This window comes from Larus michahellis, chromosome 1 (genome assembly GCF_964199755.1).
Source record: "Larus michahellis chromosome 1, bLarMic1.1, whole genome shotgun sequence".
In the NCBI taxonomy this organism is placed as follows: domain Eukaryota; kingdom Metazoa; phylum Chordata; class Aves; order Charadriiformes; family Laridae; genus Larus; species Larus michahellis.
In genome coordinates, this window is record NC_133896.1 from 63,142,171 (window position 1) to 63,166,075 (window position 23,905).

The window sequence follows — 23,905 nt, forward strand, 5'->3', positions numbered from 1 at the left end:
TAATTTTCATGGTGTTTCTTGTGTCTTAAAAATGTCTCGTAATTTATCAGATGCTACTAGGTGACAGCTACAAGAGATGTTGTTAAAGAAAATCAGAAAAGACCATGCCACTACATCATTTTTAAAAGAAGCTGATGAAATGAATTTATGAACTCCACAGTTTCATAAACTATATCTACAAATATCCTTTTCTTTTTAATAAAATGAATTAACACATTAATTCAATTATATATCCTTCAATTTTATTTAGGAACACTTTCATTTTGATTCAGACAGTCTCCACCACAGTTTAGATTTCCTGCTGACAGAAAAAAAACACCCACCCAACTTTTATTTTTAATCCTTTAATCTTATGCCTACAGCATAAGACGTTTGTGTCATGTTTTTTGTAGTAATTTTGCTTAGTAGGTTTTAAAAATTCAAAGCTGCAAAACCAAAATTTTTAAGGTAAGATAAGAATTCAGTCTGGATATCTATCAAATGGTGAACAATATGTGTTCTGCGAATTGGAACTACTTGCCTGATATCCAAATTAAGTTTAATTTGTTGTCTTATAAGTGAGTAATAAACACCCTTTCTTTCCTGATAACTGTTATTACTGTCAGGCAATCTAAAAAGCTAATTACTTGTTTTGAAAATCCAAATTTCTATATTTTTTCTATTATTTTTTCTTACCCAAAATTTTAGGAGAAAACAAATGTTGATAGTGCAATCCTGCATGATTAAACACGCTAAGTCCTAGTAGTAAGGGGAAAATCTTACCTGTTGGAACAAATAAAGTGTGTCCTTGCTTCACAACACATTTGTAACATTTGTCAACTTTGTCCCCAAAATATACTTCGCTCTGGGTGACGGATGAACTCCAAGATTCATACAGAGCCAAATTTTCATCAGTGGGCTTAATCAAATAGAAGATCTTCTCACCCTATTAAACAAAGATATCAAATAAATAAATCAATCAGTGTCCTCCTGGAGACATACTACAACCTCTGTGTCATTCCTAATAAAGTATCAGATTGATCTAAATGTTAAGTATTTCGTATTTCCACTACAGAGCGTTGCGGCTTCCTAGCCCCTGTGTTTCACAACTGTAGTTGACCAAAAATCTTAGTCAATAGTACACCAACCAGTTGGTGTCTTATCATGTAAAAGAAGTAAACAAACAAAAACTTTTCATTGAAGTATAAAAAATTCCAGCTTTTATAAACAATTTATGGACAAGTGCACACATGCTAAATGAGAAAACAAGATGAAACCACTTTGCTTCTTCTATGATGTATATACATGGTCAAAGTTTGTGAGAAGAATAAAAAGTTGAGTATGTCAATGATTTTCATTCAATTCAATTTTTTATACTAAAACCTCACTATATGACCTACCAGTCTACTAAAATGATCAGTCAACCAATTATAGCCTAGAAGAAGTCACCAAGAGCATTCTAAAATAAAAACATAAAAATGCAACACCAACAATCAGTAATTCACTTTCAATCTCTTCCCCCGGCTTTTTAAGCACAAAATTTCAAACAAGTGATAACGCCATGGCAGAAAGCTACACACTGAATAAACTTTGTTTCACACAGTCATAAATCAAGAAGCCTACATACCCAGAGAACATGGTACCAAACTGATGTTCCTCCAAAATCGATATGAAAATCAGTATAGCTGTCCTGGACACCCATCAAGCAATACTTCTGAACAAAAGGCTTCGGGAAGACAGAATCATCTGGCCAGTAATTTTCCACCCATGAAAGCTTTCTGGCAATATCTGGTACTTCGACTAATTCAGACATCCTTTTAAAACAAACAAACAAGAACCATAAGTATAATCAAGAGTAAGAATACCTCTTTTTAAATGACAGCTTTAAATTTTTGATTCCTGATAAGTTATTACTTATGAATTAGCAAAAATGTTTTATACCCACATTACATCACAGTAGCTGTCTACATAAAATATGCAGCCTCCTATCTTTCCCATTATAGACATTATATTCCTACACATAACAGTTCAACTTAGTGAAAATCATTTCCTACATTCAAGGAATTTAAGTCAATACTCACTTTGTGTCTGAGAATTCCAGGCTGATCACATTCAATACTTTTGGTCGGTCAGGATTTGTGAAATATTTAATATAATTATGGAGCTTCATTTTACTGTCTGCTTGTCTTGCTACATCTATTACATCTATCACTTTGTCACCACCTGTGAAAAACAGGATGACTTTCTTAAACGTTTTGCAGATAAAAACAGCCCATTAAGGTGTTTAAAAGATATTCAACTTTATTTCAGCCTTTATCAAAACATTTCTGCACAAAAACTCCACTACTGTCAGTATTCTCTTGTAACCGAGACAGCTCAGTATAAAACAACTTTTTATTAGGTCTAACTTTAATCGCTATAATCAGCTAAGAACAGAACTGAAAACACTCTAAAAATAAATTCTCTTTCCTGTGGTTAACCATAAAGAAAAAGCAGTATAGAATGACAGCAACTGGTTTAAAAACAAAATTGGGTTTGTGGCTGCAACTGGAAAGACTAGCACAGAGAAAGTTATCATGGCAGATCTATTCCTCACTCTTCCTATTAATCATCACCACAGCACTTGAATGTTTAACAAAAGGACCACTGAGAATTCTTTACAAATAATAAATCCTACTACTCACAGCTTGTAATTCTGAGCAAACTGCACTAAACTTGTGCCATAATTGGTAAGTCTTTTAACATGAAAAACTAAGCAGGTAATCCTTCACAAACATTTTACAAGCCCACCTGCACCCTCCTTACATACATGCATAACTTTTAAGTACACAGTAATTTTGTTGCATAATTGTCATGAATGTGCATCATTTCTGAAGACAACAAGGAATGGTTTACATATCATGTATTTTAAAGTGATACACCTGTAGAACTAGACATGCAAGAAACAACTTTTAGGCAAGAGAAAGGACTAACAACAACATTGTAACAGTAATTGTTTATGTTCATTTAGTTATACAAGGGTCAAATTTGACAATTAATTTTGGAATGCTGAAATATATCTAGATGTACATTATAAACATCATTACTTTAAAATTGCAAGTTATTATCATCTTGATAAATTCCAGTTGGAATAGTATTTATTCTGTTTTCTTATTTTTAATTTCAATAACAGAAAGGTAAATCTGTGGCATTCCAAATTTTTTCCTAAATTGGAGAACCTAGCAGGTCAAAATATACATATGAGAATGAGAAGACCAAGTTTCTGTCCAAATCTGAAGAGACAGTATTCCAAAAGGAAAGGCTCAGAAGTATCAAAATGATAATTACACTGTAAAGCTGAACACATTTCTGCTTATAACCATCATAATGGTAACAACATTCCACATACTACATATTTCCTCTGTTCTGGTGCTATTGTAAAACGCTAACGAATGGAAAACCTACTTTCAGCACATATCATTATATTCAGTCATCACAAGAACACAGGCAAGGCCATATACAGACTTCTCAACTGTACTATATGTTACAGGAAATGTCATGCTGCGATCGGCTCAGCCTCTATTTCTCTGTACTGCACACTTACATGATGTTGAAACAATTGCAGACCGTTAAAGAGATCTGATCAGAAAGAAATAAATGGTCGTTGGGAAGCTCTAGCTCTCCCACCAAAGGAAGCCAAGGTGGGAAATTTTCCAGGAAGAAACATTTAATTCAGAAATGCCAATTTACTGAGCTCAAAACATTAAGTTTTGCAATATCCTAACCAATGATTAAACTTTATTGATCATAAGAGTGATTCATTCAATTCCCACAAAGAGAGCAATCTCAAAAGTCATTATATTTTACTGGTTTACAACACATAGCAGAAAAATACCCTAGCATTTCATGTTTAGCTGGCACCAAAATTTACACGTTTGTAAGTTGAAAAGTAAGGCTGTACTCCTACCATATATCTACCATATATTAAAGCAAAAACAAAACCAAAACAAAAAGTAATTAAAAAACCACCACCCCCACCCTCCCCCCCAAAAATTTAATTTTACTCTCTGCTAGCCTTCTGGTTAGAAGTAATTCAATTTAGAATATATATTTAGCACCCTGGAAGTTCTTATAATCATGCAAATAGTTATTTTACAGACAGGATCATTTGTAAGTACTCCAGAGTAACTCTTACCCACATAGCGTTCCACATCTAAAACAGAGAAAGTTGGTGGAGGAAGTCTGAGCCCCAGACCATCTAACTTAGGAACCATAATAGGAACATCAAACCCATGTTTCTCCAAGTATCTTTGTGTCAGCTGGCTTCCATGCATTTTCAAAATGACTTCATCAGCACTGGTGGAAAGAAATAATGGAATATTAGAGGAAAAGCATCCTCCAAGCACCACTGAAAAAATAAGTATTTCACAGTTTGGAGGAGGACCAGATGGAAATGGCTACATTGGAATCCAAAAGAAGTGAACCCAGTACTATTGTATTAAGCATTTAACCAAGAGACAAAGAAAACAGCCCAAACCACCAAGCAAATATTTACTTTCACGCATAATCTGGGAACTCACAGTCTTTCTATATGACTGAACACAGTAATTTAAGAGGATGGAGAAAAGGAATTCTCATAGGCAGCTCAGGATGGAAGTAAAACCATGTTTCTCCACTTCACTCTAAAGCTCTCAAGAATGGATAGTCTACCAGCTCATAGGGATAGACTACTAGCTCATATGAATGTTCTATGTTATTCAGAATTAAACTGAGGACTATTCCGGGGCTAGAGGAATAAATAGACAATATTCTGACAGATCAGGCACAAAAAAGAAAAACAAAACACAACCACTTGTGCTACTGCCCCCACTCCCTCACAAAAACAAACAAGCAAAACCCCAAATACCCAAAACTCCCACACCACCCTGCAGCAGTCCCGACAAGACAATATATTCCAGTACAAAACTGAACAGAAGAAGCTACTGCATGAAAAGGCAAATGCATCCATTTGAAACAGCGATGGGGCAGGGGGGGATTCTAACGGAGGAGGAAGTCATCCTTGACCTTTGTTTTCTGAAACAGAGAAATGCTAGTCACCTCCTCCAAGACACACTCAGCCAACAACGTTTCTCTATTCTTTTCACTGAAATGCATAAGTAAGCTTCTGTACCTTGGGAAAGAGCGAGCCCGCAGCTGTTTAACGAAGGTCCGTGTTCCAGCCTGCACCGGTTTGGAGCCATCATCCAACTCTGTGTAGTCATGTCTGTGCCAGTTCCTCCTCTTTTTCACTGTAAATTTCAGAATTAAACTTTGAATTAGTTAAATCAGATGGCTCAGATTAGCAGTCATCCCATCAGTGAGCCAGACATGCCTCCACCACATTACTATGATGAACAAACCTTATTGCTTATGCAGGTGACACTCTACCTATCTGCAACAAACAAAATCTTCAGGACACCTGACAGTAATCTTCTATACTTCTACAGCTCCTTCTATGTGAGAACCTCAGTGCACATTATACACAACAATTTAACACTCCATATCCAGTGCAGCACAAGTAAAGAGCAGTAGCATGAAAGTTGTCCAAATCTAAAAAGTCAGCAACAAAACTAGAAATAGGATTTTAAGTTCCTCAAGCTCAGACTTTTTTTTTTTTAATAAAAAGAATCATATCTCTTCAAGATCCACAGACTTCATTTTATGTACTAACACAGAATTAACAGGACCTAATCCCATTGTGCTATCTCACCATATCAGCATACACATATCCAGCCTGATAATATTACTACTATTCACTAACATATGCCGTTTGAGACCAACCCACCTTTCTTTTATCCATTGCTTATGTCTCCGTAACAGTTTCGGGTGTAAACTGTTTTGGGCAGGTGTTATCTTTACTACGCAAGCACAACACATATAACACAAACATTGCACCCCGAAAGAATCAATTTCTGAGATGTTCAAAACTTTAATGCACTGTTACAACATATGAATAAAGAACAAAGGATAAATTAATGTTCTACTACAATTTCAAGAATCTGAAACTCAATTGCATTTTTAACAATTCCCTATACTTAAAGGGCCGAGGAAAATGAAAAAATAGACACTCATAAAAACTGTTATTTTGGTCTCCCCATGACAAATGACAGATACAGAAATGAGAAAAAACACACCTATTTTCACAGAACCATAGAATGGTTTAGTTTGAAAGGAACCTTAAAGATCACCTAGTTCAACCTCCCTGCCATGGGCAGGGACATCTTTCACTAGACCAGGTTGCTCAAAGCCCCATCCAGCCTGACCTTGAACACTTTCAGTGATGAGGTTCTCTGGGCAACTAGTGAGACCAGATCTATAATTTAATTAATAGTAAGCAGAAACTTAGTTACATCTGCTGAGGAAACCACAGAAGAGGGAAAAGCTATTGTTACTTGTCAACACAAATGGTGTTTTACAGGCATATACAAAGCAGCCTGCAATGCAAATACAACACCCAGCTAAGCAACTGTATTAATACAAATTTGAACTTTAGGAAAGAGCTCATCCTTAAATTTACCAAAGTCATGATGCACCCAAAATCTAAAAAAACTACCAGCATTACTGAAAACACAGCTAACAGTAACAGGAAGCTAAGGATTTCAGAAGAAAAAAAAAAAAAAAAAAAGAGTAGCTTCTAAAAAGGAAAAAAAATGCTGCTTCTCCAGAAAAAACAGTTGGTTATATAGGAATAACTGACATCTTATAGTCATTACACATAAGAGGTAAATGATTCCTATTGATAATCTGTTTCCTACAGAAGTGACAAAATGTAGCCTTTAGAAGACATTTAAGAGAATAAACTGACATTTATAGCTATTTGCTAACCTGAAAACCAGTGCTGAAGAGCCTGCTTAATGAGCCAACTATCCAAATACAGTAAAACTTCATGAATAATGAAGCCAGGTTTATTAAGTTTTCAAAGCTATTTTCTCAATCATAAATAATAATACAAGAAATTAGTGGCTAATACTAATTTGCAATAGCGTAGTTTCTCATAAATTCACTGCTGTTATAACAACTCATTAAAATTGTAAGATGATGCATCTGCTTAAGAGATTTTACAGCACAAAACCAACTTTTAAAAAGCTGCCTTTACAACACTTAAGAACTAGAAATTAATGTCATTCTTTTGCTTTACTTAGTACTTGGCAATGTACATCATCCTTCTACAGGTAAGAGAAACCTGGAGAACAGAAAACAGCAATGAAAAGTTTTTCCGCTTATATATATCTCTTAATGCTAGGGCTTTTATAACCCCTTAAGACATTACAATAACCGTTGCAAGAAAAATAATTTAACTGAATGGATCCTCACGCTCAAATTAAAACAAAAAAAAACTAAACAACTTCATAAGTTGAAATGCACATATAACACCTCCCCCACCCAATCACTCCAAACTACTGGAAGCAACTAGTATTCACCCTTGCTGGTCCTGAAAACTGAGGCACAACCCACTACGACAACCCTAAAAATACACACACTAAAAATACACTAGACTAGGGGGATTGAGAAAAGGAAAGGAGTGTGATGGAAGTTTTCATGAAAACTAAGCAGAAAGCTAATTTTAAATTACATTCCTTATGCACTCAAAACAATGGGCCAATAACTGTACCTACTTTAGGCAAACACTATTCCCTGCCTTCTCACACTACTAGTCTGTTTGCCTCAGAGGTCACATGCTAGACTTCAAATGGGGACCATCAAGAGGTATACATCTGGACAATGAGCCTCAGGTCTTGGAAGTGGTCCTTTAGGTGGTTCCCAGTGACCAAAAAGGCAAGAGAAATGTTAGCATAGGAAGACTGAAAAAATTTTGAGAAGCATACAGTGAATCATAGAATACCACTTCTAAGGCTTGGTACATCATCCCAAATTGTCAGCTCAGATCAAACACCGCCATTACTACCACAGTCAAAGGAAAAAAAAAAAAAAAAAAACAAAAAAAACCACAAACACAAAACCACAACCAACCAGGCAGGAGAGTATTTACCAAATTTGAGAAGGTAAAACCAGATCAAGAACATAATGTCCTGACAACCAGAGTCTTGTTAACGTTTATTGTACCTCATGCTCTCTTTAAGCTCTGGATTCTAGAGTCTGGTGACAAATCTGATTCCCAGCATTCATGCAGATAGAGCATTTTCAGACTTAAGGATCACCGAGAAAACTTTGAAAATAGCGAAGTATAATATGAAGACTCTAAACCAAATAAGCTAAGAAAACTCCATAGTCTATTGCTATTTTTTAATACTGCCCTTTTTTAAATTATTTAGGATTTTAGAATTATTTAGCATTTTACACACGTCTGCTTACTAGAGTTCTTGTAAAATTGTTGTTCTTCCAAATAAAGAAGAGGATTTATTTTGTTTGAAATATAAGAAGAAATTGATAGGTTAATTTGATCTTCACATCTACTATGAAGTAGCTTTCTTTTCATTATTGGAACTTTTACATAACTGATTTTGTAGGATACTGTCTTGGTTCCAGCAGGGATAGGGTTACTTTTCACAAGGAGCTGGGACCAGACACAGCCAGGACCTAAACCAGCCAAAAGGGCTCAGGATATAGCTGGAATCGTTGCTCATTGCTGCTCTTGCTCGTTGCTCGGGAGCAGGCTGAGCTTTCCAGGTCCTGGTTGGTGAGCAGTTGTACATTAATTGTGTTTTGCAATTTCTTTTTCAGTTTTGTTGTTGATGATGTTTTCCCCTTTCCTTTGCTATTCTGTTAAACTGCCTTTATCTCAACCCATGAGTTTTGTCTTGCTCTTCCAATTCTCTCCCCATCCCGCAGGAGGGGAAGGTTGCGTGGGGCGGGGCCGGGGGGGAGTGGGAGCAAATGGCTGCCTAGTAGTATGTGTTTCTTGTATATTTTTAGTTAATTTTTTGCACTACATGATTTGATTAGACGGGATTATATACACAAGTGCCTGCTGAAATCACAGATATACTTGCCCTCTTAAATCAAACAGATGAATTTTTGTCTCTTTCAAAATTCTTTTAGAAGCAGGTATTTTAGAATACAAAGCTGTAAATAAAAATGCTTTTTTTTTTTACTTACATACATAATTTCATATGATTGAAGCTCTCTGGAGCATTGCTGCAACACTTGGAAGTCATGAGACATTATCAGTCTCTCTAAACACTAAAGGTAAGTAGAGCCCAAACCGCAAACCATCACAGATTTGATTCTGACAGCTTAGCTGAGGAAAATTAATAAAATTACAGGTGAAGACATATTTCAACATATCACCTCAGCTTGGGTTGATAAGTGACATGTCTGAAGCTTCTACTAAATCTAGATGATCTACTTACTTGAGGCAATATAAAGTAATAAGGATAATTTTTACCATAGATTCTTGGTTTTTTGAAAAGACTTCCAACACGAAAATCATTGTTATCTCACTGTCAAATTGCTGCAGGTGAGACAGAGCTCGCATTAGAGCTAGCGGACTCTGCATTACAGGCAAGGTTATCACAGGCATCATGGTGAAGCATACTAGCTCTCACAAATGAAGAAAAGAAGTTTTCAAATTTACTAGCTTATTATTTTGAAAATCTGATATGATCCCACTCTGCTCCTCCTCCTAGTCCCTCTATTTCACATAAAAACCAGTCAGAAAGTGGGTAAAGAAATGGCAGTTATTTCTATTCTGATTTACAGGAGTGACATGCAGATTTTTAACTGAAAATGACAACTGGAATACTAAAAACTACAAGCATGTAAAACAGTATTTGTCTTACCTTTTAGCCCCTAACATAAAAGTAGCTAACCCTGAATTCATACTATACAAGACACATATCATGCAACATACATTACATCAGTAATTACATACATCAGTAAGTGATGCTTTATCACTTTGTTCATATTCCAGAAGACCACCAGAGAGAGTGCAATGGTTTTAAACTTATTTCTAAATGGTAAAGTAAATTCAGCTTTGAAAAGATTCTAGATCTTAAGTCACTGCTGACTATAAATCATTATGTGGTCTTCAAGGGGGAAAAAAAATAGGAAAAAAAAAGAAAAAAAAAAAAAAAGACCAACATTAGAAAACACAAATGACCATGACTTAGTGCTTGGAGGTTAAAGACACACAGTGCATATAAACATTTCTCAGGTCTGAACACAGAAACTTAATTCATTGTTGGAAAGGTGAAATTCATTTTTACTTTGTTTCCTTTTGGGAACAGAAATCATGGGGAAAATCTAGGGAGGTGGATAAAGCAGTATCCCTTCAGTAGTTACTGAAACACAAAACCTGTTTTCTTCAGAATTGCTATGTTATCATCTTTCCACTGCAGATCACTACAGCACATTTATCTACTGAAAGGAGGACCAAAGAAGAGGTCTCTCTTGCTACTCTGTTTCACAGTCTCTTCTGGCAGCTCATAAAATTGCATGAGGAACTTGGTGGAAACTTGTTCATAAATCAGAAACCTGAAATTCAGAGCTGTGTAACTCTCAAGGACATAAATAGAAAAAAAAAAACCCAACAAACACACCAAAACCCACAGGAAGTTCATATTCCAGATTTCACTGGACTGTCATGGCATATAGCTACAATGATCAAGAAAGGTACAACAGCTAACTCATACGTTTTTGCAAAGTTGCCTTCCTAGGCAAATATAGGAACCCTAAGCCATCTTTTGAATTTCCTTTTTTTTTTTTAAATGAGAATTCCCTAATTTTAATTCTCTGACTCTCTGTCAAGTCCAGATTGTTTTCTTTTAGCTCTGTGCACTTTGATTTCTCTAATCAAAGCGGTGGTTTTTATCTTATTATATCTGCATCTCCAGATCAAGGAACCTTTCAGGATGGGTTTGGTTTGTGGGTTTTTTTATCAGCTCAGACTTAGTCATGTAGAACGAGTACCTTCTAAATAATCAAACTCATCTTGAATGTTCTTCTGAACAGTCTTTTTCAATTGTACATGGAGAGAAAACAGACTGAAAGTGTAAAATAAAAAATTTTAATAACCCATACTTACTTAGAGAAGGTCCATGCAGAATTGCACAGTTGGGACAATGGTATAGATCAATGTCAACAGCATGGTGCTCCTCTACCCCAACACAGCTGTAATAATATTTTTAAAATGTTAATGAGAATACATGCAAGATTTATTTTTCAAGCTAAAAAAAAAAAACCCACAAAAAAAAGCTTGAAGTCTTTACTAGAACATGCTTACTCTACAAAGTGTAATACCAAATTATCTCAACTGCTGGGTGGACACATAAGTTTTGAGTAATAATTTGTTTATCACTGAACAAAGAATGCCATTTAAAAAAAAACCAAACACAACCAAACAAGGAACAACTCATAAAAAGAAAATAAGAATCAATTTTCCTTAAAAATGAGTCCACAATATACACCATTACCCCTCATCCCCCCAAAGAGCTTTGATCCTAATTACAGGAAACAGTTTATGTAAAATCATTCAAGCAACTTTCCTTATAAAAGTTATGATTTAAAAAAAAAATCTGAAGTCTATGTGCTGTCAATTTAGAGAGGACATCATGGATTTTTTCTTGTTTTTTTCTTTCCATTTTCTTCTGCAAAAAGAACATAACAGACTCCTACCCCCAAGACAAATCAATGCAGAATACTTTCATATTCTTCCTGAAATCTTTATATACTACTAGTACTAGCTATGCAAGTTACACAAGTAACCAAACAAATCACTTTGTAGAAGTGTTTTTGTTTTAAAATAACAACAAGTATTTCAAAGAGCACTTGAGAGATGTAACATTTTCCCGGTCCACATTTTTTCCCTGATAAAACAGTCGAAGTGGGATTAAGTTGAAGATCTTTGTAACAGTCATGACAAAACATCTACATTGCTGTATATCTAAATAACAATTCTAAAGCCAAAATGAAGTACATTTTCTTAGAAGTTGAAACACGAGAGGTTAATTGGAGAACTTGAACACTACTCCGTTCAGGTAACCCGTTTCATATTAAAAGTGTAATGACAGCTTAAACACCGAAGCTTTGAAATGACCCAGCTACAAGAAGTCTTTTCCCTAGCAGCCTAGTGCCAAAACCGCTGACACGCTCCAGTAAGTGTCAGTACGTGCTGCCAGAACAATACACTAAACAGTCTAGCATTCAGAGCACACCAATGAGCAAATAAAATCTGAAACTGAAGAGCATCTCCCATGTAACTATCAACAAGAATTACACTGTTGTGAATTCTCTGTAAACAGATTCAAGCTGGTTCTTCTACTTCGCCATTCACTACATACCACATGAAATTTAAAAATTATATCACTTTTTTATATACATACTATTTTAAAATCTAAACACAAAACTCAGCTGCCACAGTTCATCACAATTCTTGCAATATTTAGTATCTGTTTTAAGACCCCAACTACACAGATTGTTACTACATGAAAAGTCAGCTGACATAAACAAAAAGGAAGGCAGAAGCAGTCTTTAAAAATGCATGTCCCTTTTCCTTCTGCTTGTGTTCCCTCTCTTTTTATAGATGAGTGACTCATAATTCTATGTATTATAAGAAAACTTTTTAAAAATGTACATTCTAAAAGCCCCAAATGAGAAGACCGATTTTATACATCCTCAGGAATCCCATTATAGAATCATAGAATGGTTTGGGTTGGAAGGGACCTTAAAGATCATCTAGTTCCACCCTGGTTCCACTCGACCAGGCTGCTCAAAGCCCCATCCAGCCTCCCCTTGAACACTTCCAGGGATGGGGCATCCACTGCTTCTCTGGGCAACCTGCTCCAGTGTCTCACCACCCTCACAGTAAAGAATTTTTTCCTAATATCTAATCTAAATCTCCCCTCTTTCAATTTAAAACCATTACCCCTTGTCCTATCACTACACTCCCTGATAAAGAGTCCCTCCCCATCTTTCCTGTAGGCCCCCTTTAGGTACTGGAAGGCTGCTATAAGGTCTCCCTGGAGCCTTCTCTTCTCCAGGCTGAACAACCCCACCTCTCTCAGCCTGTCCTCACAGGAGAGGTGCTCCAGCCTTCTGATCATTTACACGACCCTCCTCTGGACTCACTTCAACAGGTCCATGTCCTTCTTATGTTGAGGGCTTCCAGAGCTGGATGCACTACTCCAGGTGGGGTCTCATGAGAGCGGAGTTAGAGGGGCAGAATCACCTCTCGACCTGCTGGCCACAGTTCTTTTGATGCAGCCCAGGATGTGGCTACCTAAATTTCTGATTTTTGAGCAGCTGAAGATATTTATGTTGGAATGTATCTTGATAAAGTTAGCACAATTATTCAATGAAACGCAGCACTCCATGGAAAACTTCACTTATTCCCTTTCATTTTTCTTGGTGTTTATCTGATACATCCATCATCACCCCGATCAGATTATCCTGATGACTAACAGTAAGAACTTTGTACCAAAGTACAGTAAAAGTACCTCCAAGCTTTGAACAGTTGTTTGTCATGTTCTGTTTAAGACTGTTAATTTTATTGTCTCTTGTAGAATGTTACAGATAACAGAATTTCTCCTTTATTTCCAAGATCAGTATTAAACTCCTTCTCAGACTTGATTAATTCCATAACCTTTCTTGAAGGCACATGGGGCTTTGTGTACACAGACCACAGGCGACATTGGAATGGTATTAGAGTAGCTGGAACAGTTATTCAATAAAGAAAGCAAACATTTTTGGTCTACTATTTAGAATCTAAACTGAGAACTAACTGGAACGGCAAAACACTAACTGGGAGATACTGGAAGTGCATCTATTAGCAGATACCTGACTGATACAAAGAGCAAATGAGGCGCCAGCACCTGCAAGAACAAGCATTGCCAAGGATGCCACAGAGCACATCAATCACACACAGCACCATTACAAGTCACTTTGCTTTCTCCAACATATACAGATGAATCTGACATTAATCATTCTGGCTACTAGCGAGCAATCAATTACTGTGGTAAAGTGCAACTTCAGACCTCAAGCATCAAAGCAAGGTCACCAAGAGGTAACAGAGAGCCTGGAAAGCATTAACATACTCAAACACAGTAACACTCCCAATTCACTGATGTTTTCCTGAATGAAATATCATTATTATCCTTCACCTCACCATCCATTTGGGTTGAAATGTTTTTAGTATATATTACCTAGTTTCTGAATTGTTCATCTCCTGCAGGGAGGCTGTAGACTAATCCTCAGAAATGGTGAAAAGTTCATGGTATTACCAAAAAATAAAAAAAATTATAACAATAATTTTAAAAAGAACTGTAGAAGGCTATGCAAAAATGCATCTCTAATTCTGTTCATGAAGGTGGAAGGCCTGAACAGACCCAATTTTACTTGAAATGGTTCTAGAAGCAGTGGCAAAGTAGAAAAATTTAGTTAAAAATAGACTTCATAATACCAGTCTCTGAATGGTCAGACTTTCTTAACTTCCCCAAGGTGTCTAGTATCAAGGCAAGGTCAGCAAGAGGTACTAGAAGAATTGGGGAAGTGCTAAGTTTTCTCACATACAGAAACATTCCCATTCCTGGCAACTGAAGAAATCCCTTGTTATTCAAAGTTCGAGGAACCAATTCTCCAGACTTAAGTCTCAGTAGAATGTGAATGTTTTTGATTTAGTCTCAACTTTCCATTTGATTGTTATATTCGCAGCTATGTAAAAGGAACACGTGTAAATTAAAAACGATCAGAAGAGGACTATCTCACATATCTGATAGATACCTATGGACCTCTGCTCTTCTATAAAGGGAAAAATAAGGCTTCTTTCATGGGGGGGGGGATTTACAGGATGCATTATCCCTGAAGACTGCACGGTTGTACATAGTAAGGCACTCAAAGCACATGGCACCTCTTCTCTCCTACAGCAGCATGACATTGTGAACAAGTATTGGATCCACACCAGTCACCACACAGGCTGCTGCACCTTCCAGATCCAATACCTGCTTGTTCTCAATTCAGTCTGGCTTTTCCTTACTTCTGATATTATCAAGCACAACCACATCATTTTAGAGATTGCTTAACTGCTTCTGTTGGCCTGACTGAAAGAATCCTGGTTTAAGAAAAAAATTCAAAGCAATCTTGACTCAAGGCCTTAACTTCAGTATCCCTTAGGGGACTACTCAAAAACCTGTTTTATCTTATTAAAACAAGTAGTGTATATACTCCACCATTATATAAAATTCCAAGTTCAAAAGGGAATGATTATACACACACGGCACTACAGAGGTTGACAGTTGTCAATATATGAGTAAAGTTTGGATGCCCGCTTCCCCAATTTAATTGTCGCAACTGAAAAGACTAATAGGCCAGATTATCAAATGTCACAAGTTATACCTACTAGGAAATTTCTGAGATTTCCCGTATACAAGGCATATTGAAAATATAAATCTTGAAAATTGAGAGATGCAAGTAATTCTTGATGATCTAATCAAAGGACTGCAGAAAACAGATGGATCATTCTCAATACGGAAAAAATGAATTAAGTCGTCAAGAAGCTGGGCTGTACAGAGGACACCATCCTCTTGCATTACATTTTCTGTTCCTTTCCAACATCACCTCAATTCCATAAATGCCTTTTCCTGCTGTCTTTCAGTAGTACATGGAACATAACCTAACTGACTCTTCTTTCTAGATGCAATTGTACTTCTTGTGAAGCCTCCCTCAGTAGCCTCCACTACTTTCAACACCAGCATGACACTTTGTACCTATAAGCTTCACCTAGCAGATGAGGAAACATGACAGACCATCACGGGAACATCTACTGTTTCTTCAACAGCTATTGTTAGATAGATATTGTTTCACAATTATGTATTTACTTACAGCTCAAAATTGAGCCAAAGTTTTTTTTAAGTCTTGGGACATACAAAGTTCAGTCCTGAAAGACCTCTTGGCTTTCCACAGTCTGATCTGAACTGTCTGACTTTGTTGCTTTCATTGCACAGAAAAAATGCAGGTTCAGGACTCTTGCTAGCATGTTTAATTAGGCACAATACCTTGTATCTATTCCAAGCTATAAAATTACTGAAAATTACATTTTCCAAGATCCCCCTATATTCTTCCTGAATAAACACTATGCATAATATTCTTTTTGTTTCTCTACTATCCTATTTCTGAACAAGAGCTCTGCACATCCTCTTCTTCAAGTCCACCCTTGCACCAGCACTCACAGCCCTTCCTTGCTATGCTTCAGAGAGAACTGCAGGCTTTATCAGGTAAAAGAAGAAAAAAGCACATCCAGTAGGAAAAAAATCAACGAAGTTCCTGGAACAGCAGAAAAATACCAGGGGTATTAGAGCATGTCCTCTGTTACTAGGAACATAGGGCTACAATTACTAGGGGTACAGGCATGTTTCCTATTGTGCCAGAGCAGATCCCAAAAATCCTTTTTCAGTTTCCAGTTATTCACAGAACAGCTGAGATGGTGTATAGACAGTAAGTCTCTACTGTGTCTTAACAGGGATAAGAAAAGGATTAAGTCAATTCTAGAGGTAGCAGAGACTCATTAGTAACAGGACAGCCTCCGTTGTCCAAAAACTGAAGTCACTACTGTAGGGTACAGTTTCACATAATATTAAACTGAGTGTAGCTGTTGCTGCTGAAAAGATGTCCCACCCTCCCTTCCTCCAACTGCCTGACCAAGGACTTCCATTGTTTCTCTCACCGGATCTAAACCATCAGGCCACCACAAGACAAGTCAGTTCAACAAGCTGATCCAAAGGAAAAAAATTAACTACCACTCAACTCACTTTTTCAGATAGGCTTTTGAAAACCTAACAGTAAGATTCCTATAAATAAAAAATAAATAAAATGGCACATTACAGTTATATGCAGTTATCTACCAAATACATAACTTTATGTTGTTTTCATGATACTGGAAAATATTCTGTTATTTCATCTCTACAGTATTTTGTCTTTCTAAAAACGATTACTAAACAATAGGAAATAGATGTCTGTTCAGCAACCTTATGCCAACAATATACACACATAAGAAAGAGACTGACACTTGCCTTTTTAGTATCAGGCCTTATTACTGAATTTCCAGTCACGACAGATGAGAGGTATTTCTATTAATATACTGAGCAAATAACTTTGTAAATAGTAGGCAAGTATTACAGAAAAATTGTCAGTTTACCTGCAACAAGGTCTGCAGTTGCTACTTTCAGTCTTAATCTGTTTGAACATAATAAACCCCAAAATACTATTGCATTTATTGTCAAAATTAATTAGTAAGCTTGCAAACTAAGCAAGGAACAGCTTCTCCCACTCCATCCCAAGAATGCAAAGAAAAGCACGGGGTAGGAAGTCAATTTGCCAAATTTTAAGCAATTCTGGTTAGTCATTTAATTCAAGACTATTCTTTCCAAGTGGGAAAAGGATGCCAAGTAGGCAATATTTACAGGTTAAAACAATGGAAGTACTAAAGATGTCACTGCCACAACCAAATAGCTACATCTGCCACTCGTTCAGGGACAATATTAAAATACTTAATTAGGAATAGAAGGACAAAGTCATAGTGTGACTTTGTTGACAGACTACATACCATCTCATAGCGCAAAAACATGGAAAAGTGCAAGGAGCTACCAGCTATCTCTTAGTCTTAACGTGATAAGCATGGTAACAATTCTGGAATCACAATACTAGTAATTTTAGGCTTACAAGAATTTACTTTGGCAATTAAATCATTTTAATGAAGTGACAAACTTCTATACACTAGATATAGAACCATACTGCCTTAAAATAAATTAGAGAAAAAAATACCCAACATAAAAATATTTCAGCTTTTGTTTTTGACATATTCACTTTCCAAAACAACGTACCTTTTAAAAAGGAATGACTGGTATAAAGACAACTCAAATAGCATGCATAAATACACTTTTAAAAAATAATTTGAAAAACAGAACAGTGGTTATCTGTGGCAAATATTCCTCACTCTCAGAGCTACCAATTTTCTCCAGAAAAAGAAAAATACATTTTTTAGATTTGTATAGAATATATGCATGTTGGACCAACAACATACCTATTTTAGTACACATTCACTCACACATTTCACCAACTAAGGACAGAAAAATGACATGTAAGGCCAACTCCCAAAATACCCCAAAACACACTAACTTATTCAATATTGCATGATCCTACAACACACATAAGAATTACAAGAATAACAATGCCACATGCCGTAACACACTTAAAACTCTGACCTTTGATTGCTCAGAGCCTACTTTAGATTAGCCATCACATTGCACATTAAAAACGTAAATGTTCATTACATAGGTTTAGACTTCCCTAATGTATCTGAACCCTATTGCTTCTAAATTATGTAGTATTTCTCTGAAACAAAGTATTGCAGTAACACAAATACGCAGACAGGTATATTATCTATTTTGATTTCCAAAGGGCCTTCCAAAGGCTCAGACTTCCTGGACCTCCAGAAATAAAATTTAAAGTTTGATAGCTATACTAGCGCTACCCTTGCAGAAGACACTTTTAATGGCAATACTCATGCACATTCTTCCATTGAGAAAGAAAATCAGTATACATAATTTCTCTCTCAAGTAATGGTGCTTTTCACTCCCCCAAAGCACAGAGGCTAAAATAAATAAAATGAGTACGTGACATGTTGTCAAAGAAAGCTCAACTCCACAGAATGGATTCTGAAAAGTTGAAACCTAATACAAAAATTATGACCAATGGAACAAAGCTATCAAGTTACATAATGATACACCTTCTGCTACAGACACAACAAAACCTTCCACTGACATTTAGGGATGCAGCCATGTATTCAACATAATCACTATGGTACCTAAAATTGCAGGGAAACAATATTGATATACATTATTTGTACACTGATTCCTCCATTCCATAATTCCAGTCCAGTCTGAAAATGAGTTGATATGTTTTTGAAACTGAACACATGCTTTTTTTCCAAGATCTGGATTTTAAGTACCATTAGTTCAAATTATTGAAATTGACAGAATGAAGCTAAGACACCAAGGGCCACTACTTTCAAAAAATACTTTGACAACTGAATACTTGGTATAATCAACATAATCTTACTTCTAATCATCTACATTTACGAAAAGATTGTGTGGAGAGCTGATTTACTATACAACTATTTTATGTAACTATTAGGAGTTTAAGTAAAAAGTAAAATGACTGTTCAAACTGCAGTCAAAAGAAGTACATGCCCAGGAAATCCAAAGAGCTCTACATGCAAAAATACACAATGAAGTCAAACAACCTTTTCACTACAACATAAGACAGTTAGGAAGAGACACACAGCCCAGCTTAATTCAAAATAGCATCAACCATCACAGATTATGTCTAACAGTTTTATGAGAAGTACTTCTCCTAATGATGATTTCCTGACACAGCAAAGTTAACGTTACCAAAGTACTACTTTTGACATATTTATTCTGTTTAGCGTCATCATCTATTAAGCACATTCCCAATTTCTCCCTCCTTCCTATGTCAACTGAGATGTCTACATGTTCTTTCCAACCAGATCGATTGCATCAAGCTGCTTAAAAAGTGTATTTACAATTAATTGTCCCTGTCCTCATAAAATCATTGTTTTACAGAAATTACAGTCTGAAGGAGCCTAGATCTTTTAGCATAGATTTTAGCAAAATAAGCTGCCTCGAGATCAGAATAATAACATTTAAAAAAACTACAGCGGACCTTACAAGTAAACAGCATGTCAGCGAGAGCAGAGAGAAAAGGCATTTTAAAAGCAACAGTGATAGTTGAAGGCCTTATTTCAGTGTGAAACCAATGAGATAAAACAGGATGATAGCAGCAAGTGAATCAAGACATAAGATTTGTAGGAAAGAAATAAAAAAAGGTACATCAATCTGATATGAAGAATTTCTTTTTTTTATCACTATAAAACCAGTAACCAGTGTAACTAACCCTTCATATATGAAACAAAGCACTCTGCCCAGAAATTCAGAAAGATTCTCTGTAAGAGTTCAGCCTCCCATCTTTCCCCATCCATTTCCCCAGTGTGGCCAGGCTGACATACCAAAGAAAAGGAGAAACAATAGCCCACTCTTACTTCAGGCACTGTGTCTTAGTAAAGTTGTAACTGCTACAAGTATGTTGAAATAAATGAGACCTATCCTGTCCTTCCCACAACTGATGCAGGAAAAAGGATCAACATTAGATTGATTTCAAGTAATTCTAGGAATACTGGAGTCCCAATTTATCTGACCACAGCCAACGTGAATTTTAGTTCTGGTTATAACGCAAAACCTATAACACTTTTGTTTCCCTGACAGGTCGCACGCGCCTTACATACACAGAAGATTACACATATTAGTTATTTGGTTCAAAGAGAGAGGACACTGGAAGGGGAAGAAAGAAGACAGAAATTAACAGTCTCCCTATGCACAATGATCCCCCGCCCCGGGCCCTGTCCTGCTGAGGAGGGGAGTGATAGAGTGGCTTGGTGAGCACCTGGCATCCAGCTAAGGTCAACCCACCACACTTACTAATGATAAAAGAAAAAAGAAAAATCCAAAACTTACAAACAAGTAAAAAAAAAGTTCTTTAAAATAATACTTTCAAACCCCAGTGGTTTTAAAGGCAGGACTAACACCCTCTCTCAATTCTATGAAAAGAAAAACAAAACAAAAAAAACCCCACCAAACCACAAAATCTTCAGCCCATTTAAAATAGCTGCCATACCTATCTTGAAAGCGACATCTTAACTGAGTGTCTGTGTGTGGCTGTTTTCTATGCCAGAACAAACTACTACTTAAAATTGCTACCATTATTTCCCCAGCACAAAAAGAGGAAGAAATAGGCTATGTTCTACTGCAGAGATAACAGGAGGATGGAAAAGGGAAGTCAGTATACAAGTTAATTAAACCTTCACTCATTCAGGAATAAAGCAACTGACAACTGTAATATAGCAAATGAAGGCCACCCTTTTTCCTGAATGAAGACATAAAAAATGAAATTTAAATAAGTTTTTCTTTTTGTTATATATTGTCTACATGTTTGCTTGCCCCAACTTTTACATTCTTATTTTTTTGTCTTAATCTTCCTCAGCGGCAACTTGCGCACAGACTCCTGTTAGTTATCACTCTGTCTCTAGCAATCTTAATGAAACATTGCATATGATGTGGTTTTAAGAATTACTGGCGTCCCAAGTCCTTTGACCACAATCAACACAAGTTTTAGTTCCAGTGCATAGCTTCCTATTAGGTAGCAAGGGCCTTTTGTACAGAGTAGACATATTAGTTACTTGTTTCTAAAACAGAGGGCACTGTATGGGGAGGAATGAAAAGAGAAATTAACTGAATCACAAACAGCCTATGAAGAGAAACTGACGTTCAACCCAAAGTCTTAGGAAGCAATGACACAATATAGCTTGCATTGATCTAACAGCTTGCAACCACTGGAAGAGGCAGGTTACTCATTGTCTTCCAAGCACGCGCTCCCATTCCCCTTCCCTGCAATGGCCCTGGTACTTGCCTGGTTACAGGGCAACCTGTTTTCACTCGCTTATCTGACAGAAACTAACCTAGCCAGTTTTTTGCCTGTTTATCAAGTTAGCTTACAGCACAGTCGGACCACTATCAGAGCCAATCCATGAGAGGGAGTGGGACTATGTAACCTGAAGAGAAGGATATGAGAAGTCAGACTGCCCCTTTTGGAAATGGAAGTCACTAGATGCAGTCAGGCCTACTGTGTAACTTCACCCTCATTATTCACTTACACTCAGAACTATTCAAATGTAATAGATAAATTGCCAATAGCTCACCAATTAGATTGCATGGAACATCCCTCCCTGCATCTGAAAACTTCCTTTAATTTAATCATATATCCTGCACAACATCAAAAAAGAAGTTACTAAGTCCAAGAGATGCATACATTGGCACTAGATGACATAAGTAAACCAAGGTTTTTCAGATAGCACAGCATTTAAGATGATCTTAGTCTGACTGCCTTTAGGTATCTCAGTCCTTCCTTGATGAAGTGTTTAATCAGTTCCTTGAGACAGGTTATCTGTAGCTCCAGCTACAAGAGTAGCAAGGCACGTACCAGGCAGATATATGACTTCATGCCACTACCAATACGTTACTTGCTTACAAAACATTCTTTCCAGTAATTCAATTAATTACATCAGTAACTATAACAGACCAGAAAAACAAACAAGTAACCCAAATAGTTTGAAAGCCACATTTCCAAACCACACCAAACATGGCTTTCCGTAAAACAGGACAAGGTCAGAAGGGCAAATTTTCAGCTGGAAACCTTCTAGTCTGAGAGAAACACGATGACCATTCTGAAGCATGAAGATATCTACCTGTTCTTAATTTAAAAAAATGACAGCTTGTTGGGAAACAGCAAGACTTAATGCTTGGGGTTTATTTTTTAGAGACTGATTAGAAAAAACTCACTAATGGTTCTTGTATACTCACTCGCAACAGTTCTTAAATTCCAGAACTACATACACCCAAGTCTCACAAAAAGAAGACTTACTATAATATTCTTATGTAACAGGTACCTCTTCAATATTAGATATGAGGCCAACCACGTCTTTTAGGCGATCTGCACTGTATATTAAAAGCAGCTTTTAATTCATTTGGTAATTTCTTGGTATGTCTTCAGCAGTTCCACTTCCTTCTCAACATCTAGAAATGCAGACTGCTTCTCATCCACAAAGGGCATGGACTGCAGCCTCCTACAGAGAGACTACTAGCTGTTTGTTCCGGTTGCCTAATAAAGATGAGCTGTTTAGAAAGATCAGGTTGCCCAATAAAGATGAGCTGTTTAAAAAGACCATGAAGCATGACAAGTACTATCAGTACTGCACTGTTTTATGCAACACACAGCCTGTAAAGCTTTCGACATCCTCAGTAATGCTGTCAGTAGGCACCATCAGATCTGTCTTGTTCTCAAGCGCAGTGATAAAAAAAAGTTTGGAGATGAACAGTAACAAACCCACAATGGCTTCCTAGCCTGAGGGAATTGATTAGGAAGCTAATGACTGTTTTTAAACTGTGCCCCTTCACTGGAAAATGACATCAGGCATGATTTGAAAATATGACTTTCTGTTAACATTAGGCAATAAATATCCTTTCCTGTCTCCCACGTTCTAGCACCAGTAAGCAGTATTAGTGCAACCTTAAGACTCCATTGCTGCAAATTCCTTATTCCTAGGTTACTCTATGACTGATTTGCTGCCTTTACAGACTGCAGTAAAAGCAAACTTGGCTTCAGGCTGCTTTACGCACCTTTAAACTGGCTCCTTACACCGAATACAGTATTAGCACCTAGCTGGTTTAGTAATTTCTGAACTAGATTGGTTTTAAAGACCTCCTGGAGCCTCCTACTAAGTAGCTCACAGTAACTCACAGTAGCATTCAAAGTCTCTGCAGCTGTACCGAAAATGAAACTTTTATTGCCTTCAAAATTCAGCTCATTAAATAGTTCTCCTCCTTCAAGGAAAAAAACCCGCAAAGATATTTTTAAACTCCTCTGCTTCTCAACTGTGTTATTCCCCCTCCAGCCTACAGTATTTTTCAGGCATTACTAAGAACTTTTTAATACACTTTTAAGTAAGCAGAATAATTTCTGCATCTAACAACAACATAAAATTATACGTGATGGCTCTTACAGCTTTGAAATACTTTACTTTTATAAGGCAAATAGACTTGCAGTCAATAGCAAGTAGAGACAGACACTTTATTTTTGAAGAACTCTGAGAGCAAACTGGCTCATCTCTAGCTCACCATCCTCATTTCAAACACAGATGGAGTAGCTGATTACATTAACTTCTATTTAAGCTATGATACAAGCAAACTGTTTCAGATACACAGATAATGAGTTTAAATATCAGATGTTACATTGGCTGGCTGGCAGAGCAGTAAGTAGAATAAGCTCCTTCAATCAACTAGATAATGCCCATAATGTAGAGATCTTTATTGGATTCTCAGCTGCTTAT

The 23,905-nt window shown here is 36.6% G+C and overlaps 1 protein-coding gene across 4 annotated transcripts in view; it reads right to left on the minus strand.

Annotated features, from left to right (window-relative positions):
* KDM7A (lysine demethylase 7A) overlaps positions 1–23,905 on the minus strand; it is a 64,498-nt gene that overhangs the window by 26,010 nt on the left and 14,583 nt on the right. For all 4 annotated transcript variants that reach the window (XM_074582215.1, XM_074582206.1, XM_074582199.1 and 1 more), the window contains 6 exons: positions 10,982–11,067; positions 5,129–5,246; positions 4,154–4,314; positions 2,061–2,202; positions 1,607–1,793; positions 763–925 (listed from right to left, as the gene is read on the minus strand). In XM_074582215.1, coding sequence (XP_074438316.1) covers positions 763–925; positions 1,607–1,793; positions 2,061–2,202; positions 4,154–4,314; positions 5,129–5,246; position 10,982 — 772 coding nt within the window. In that variant the 5' untranslated portion in view covers positions 10,983–11,067. The remainder of the gene's footprint in view (positions 1–762; positions 926–1,606; positions 1,794–2,060; positions 2,203–4,153; positions 4,315–5,128; positions 5,247–10,981; positions 11,068–23,905) is intronic.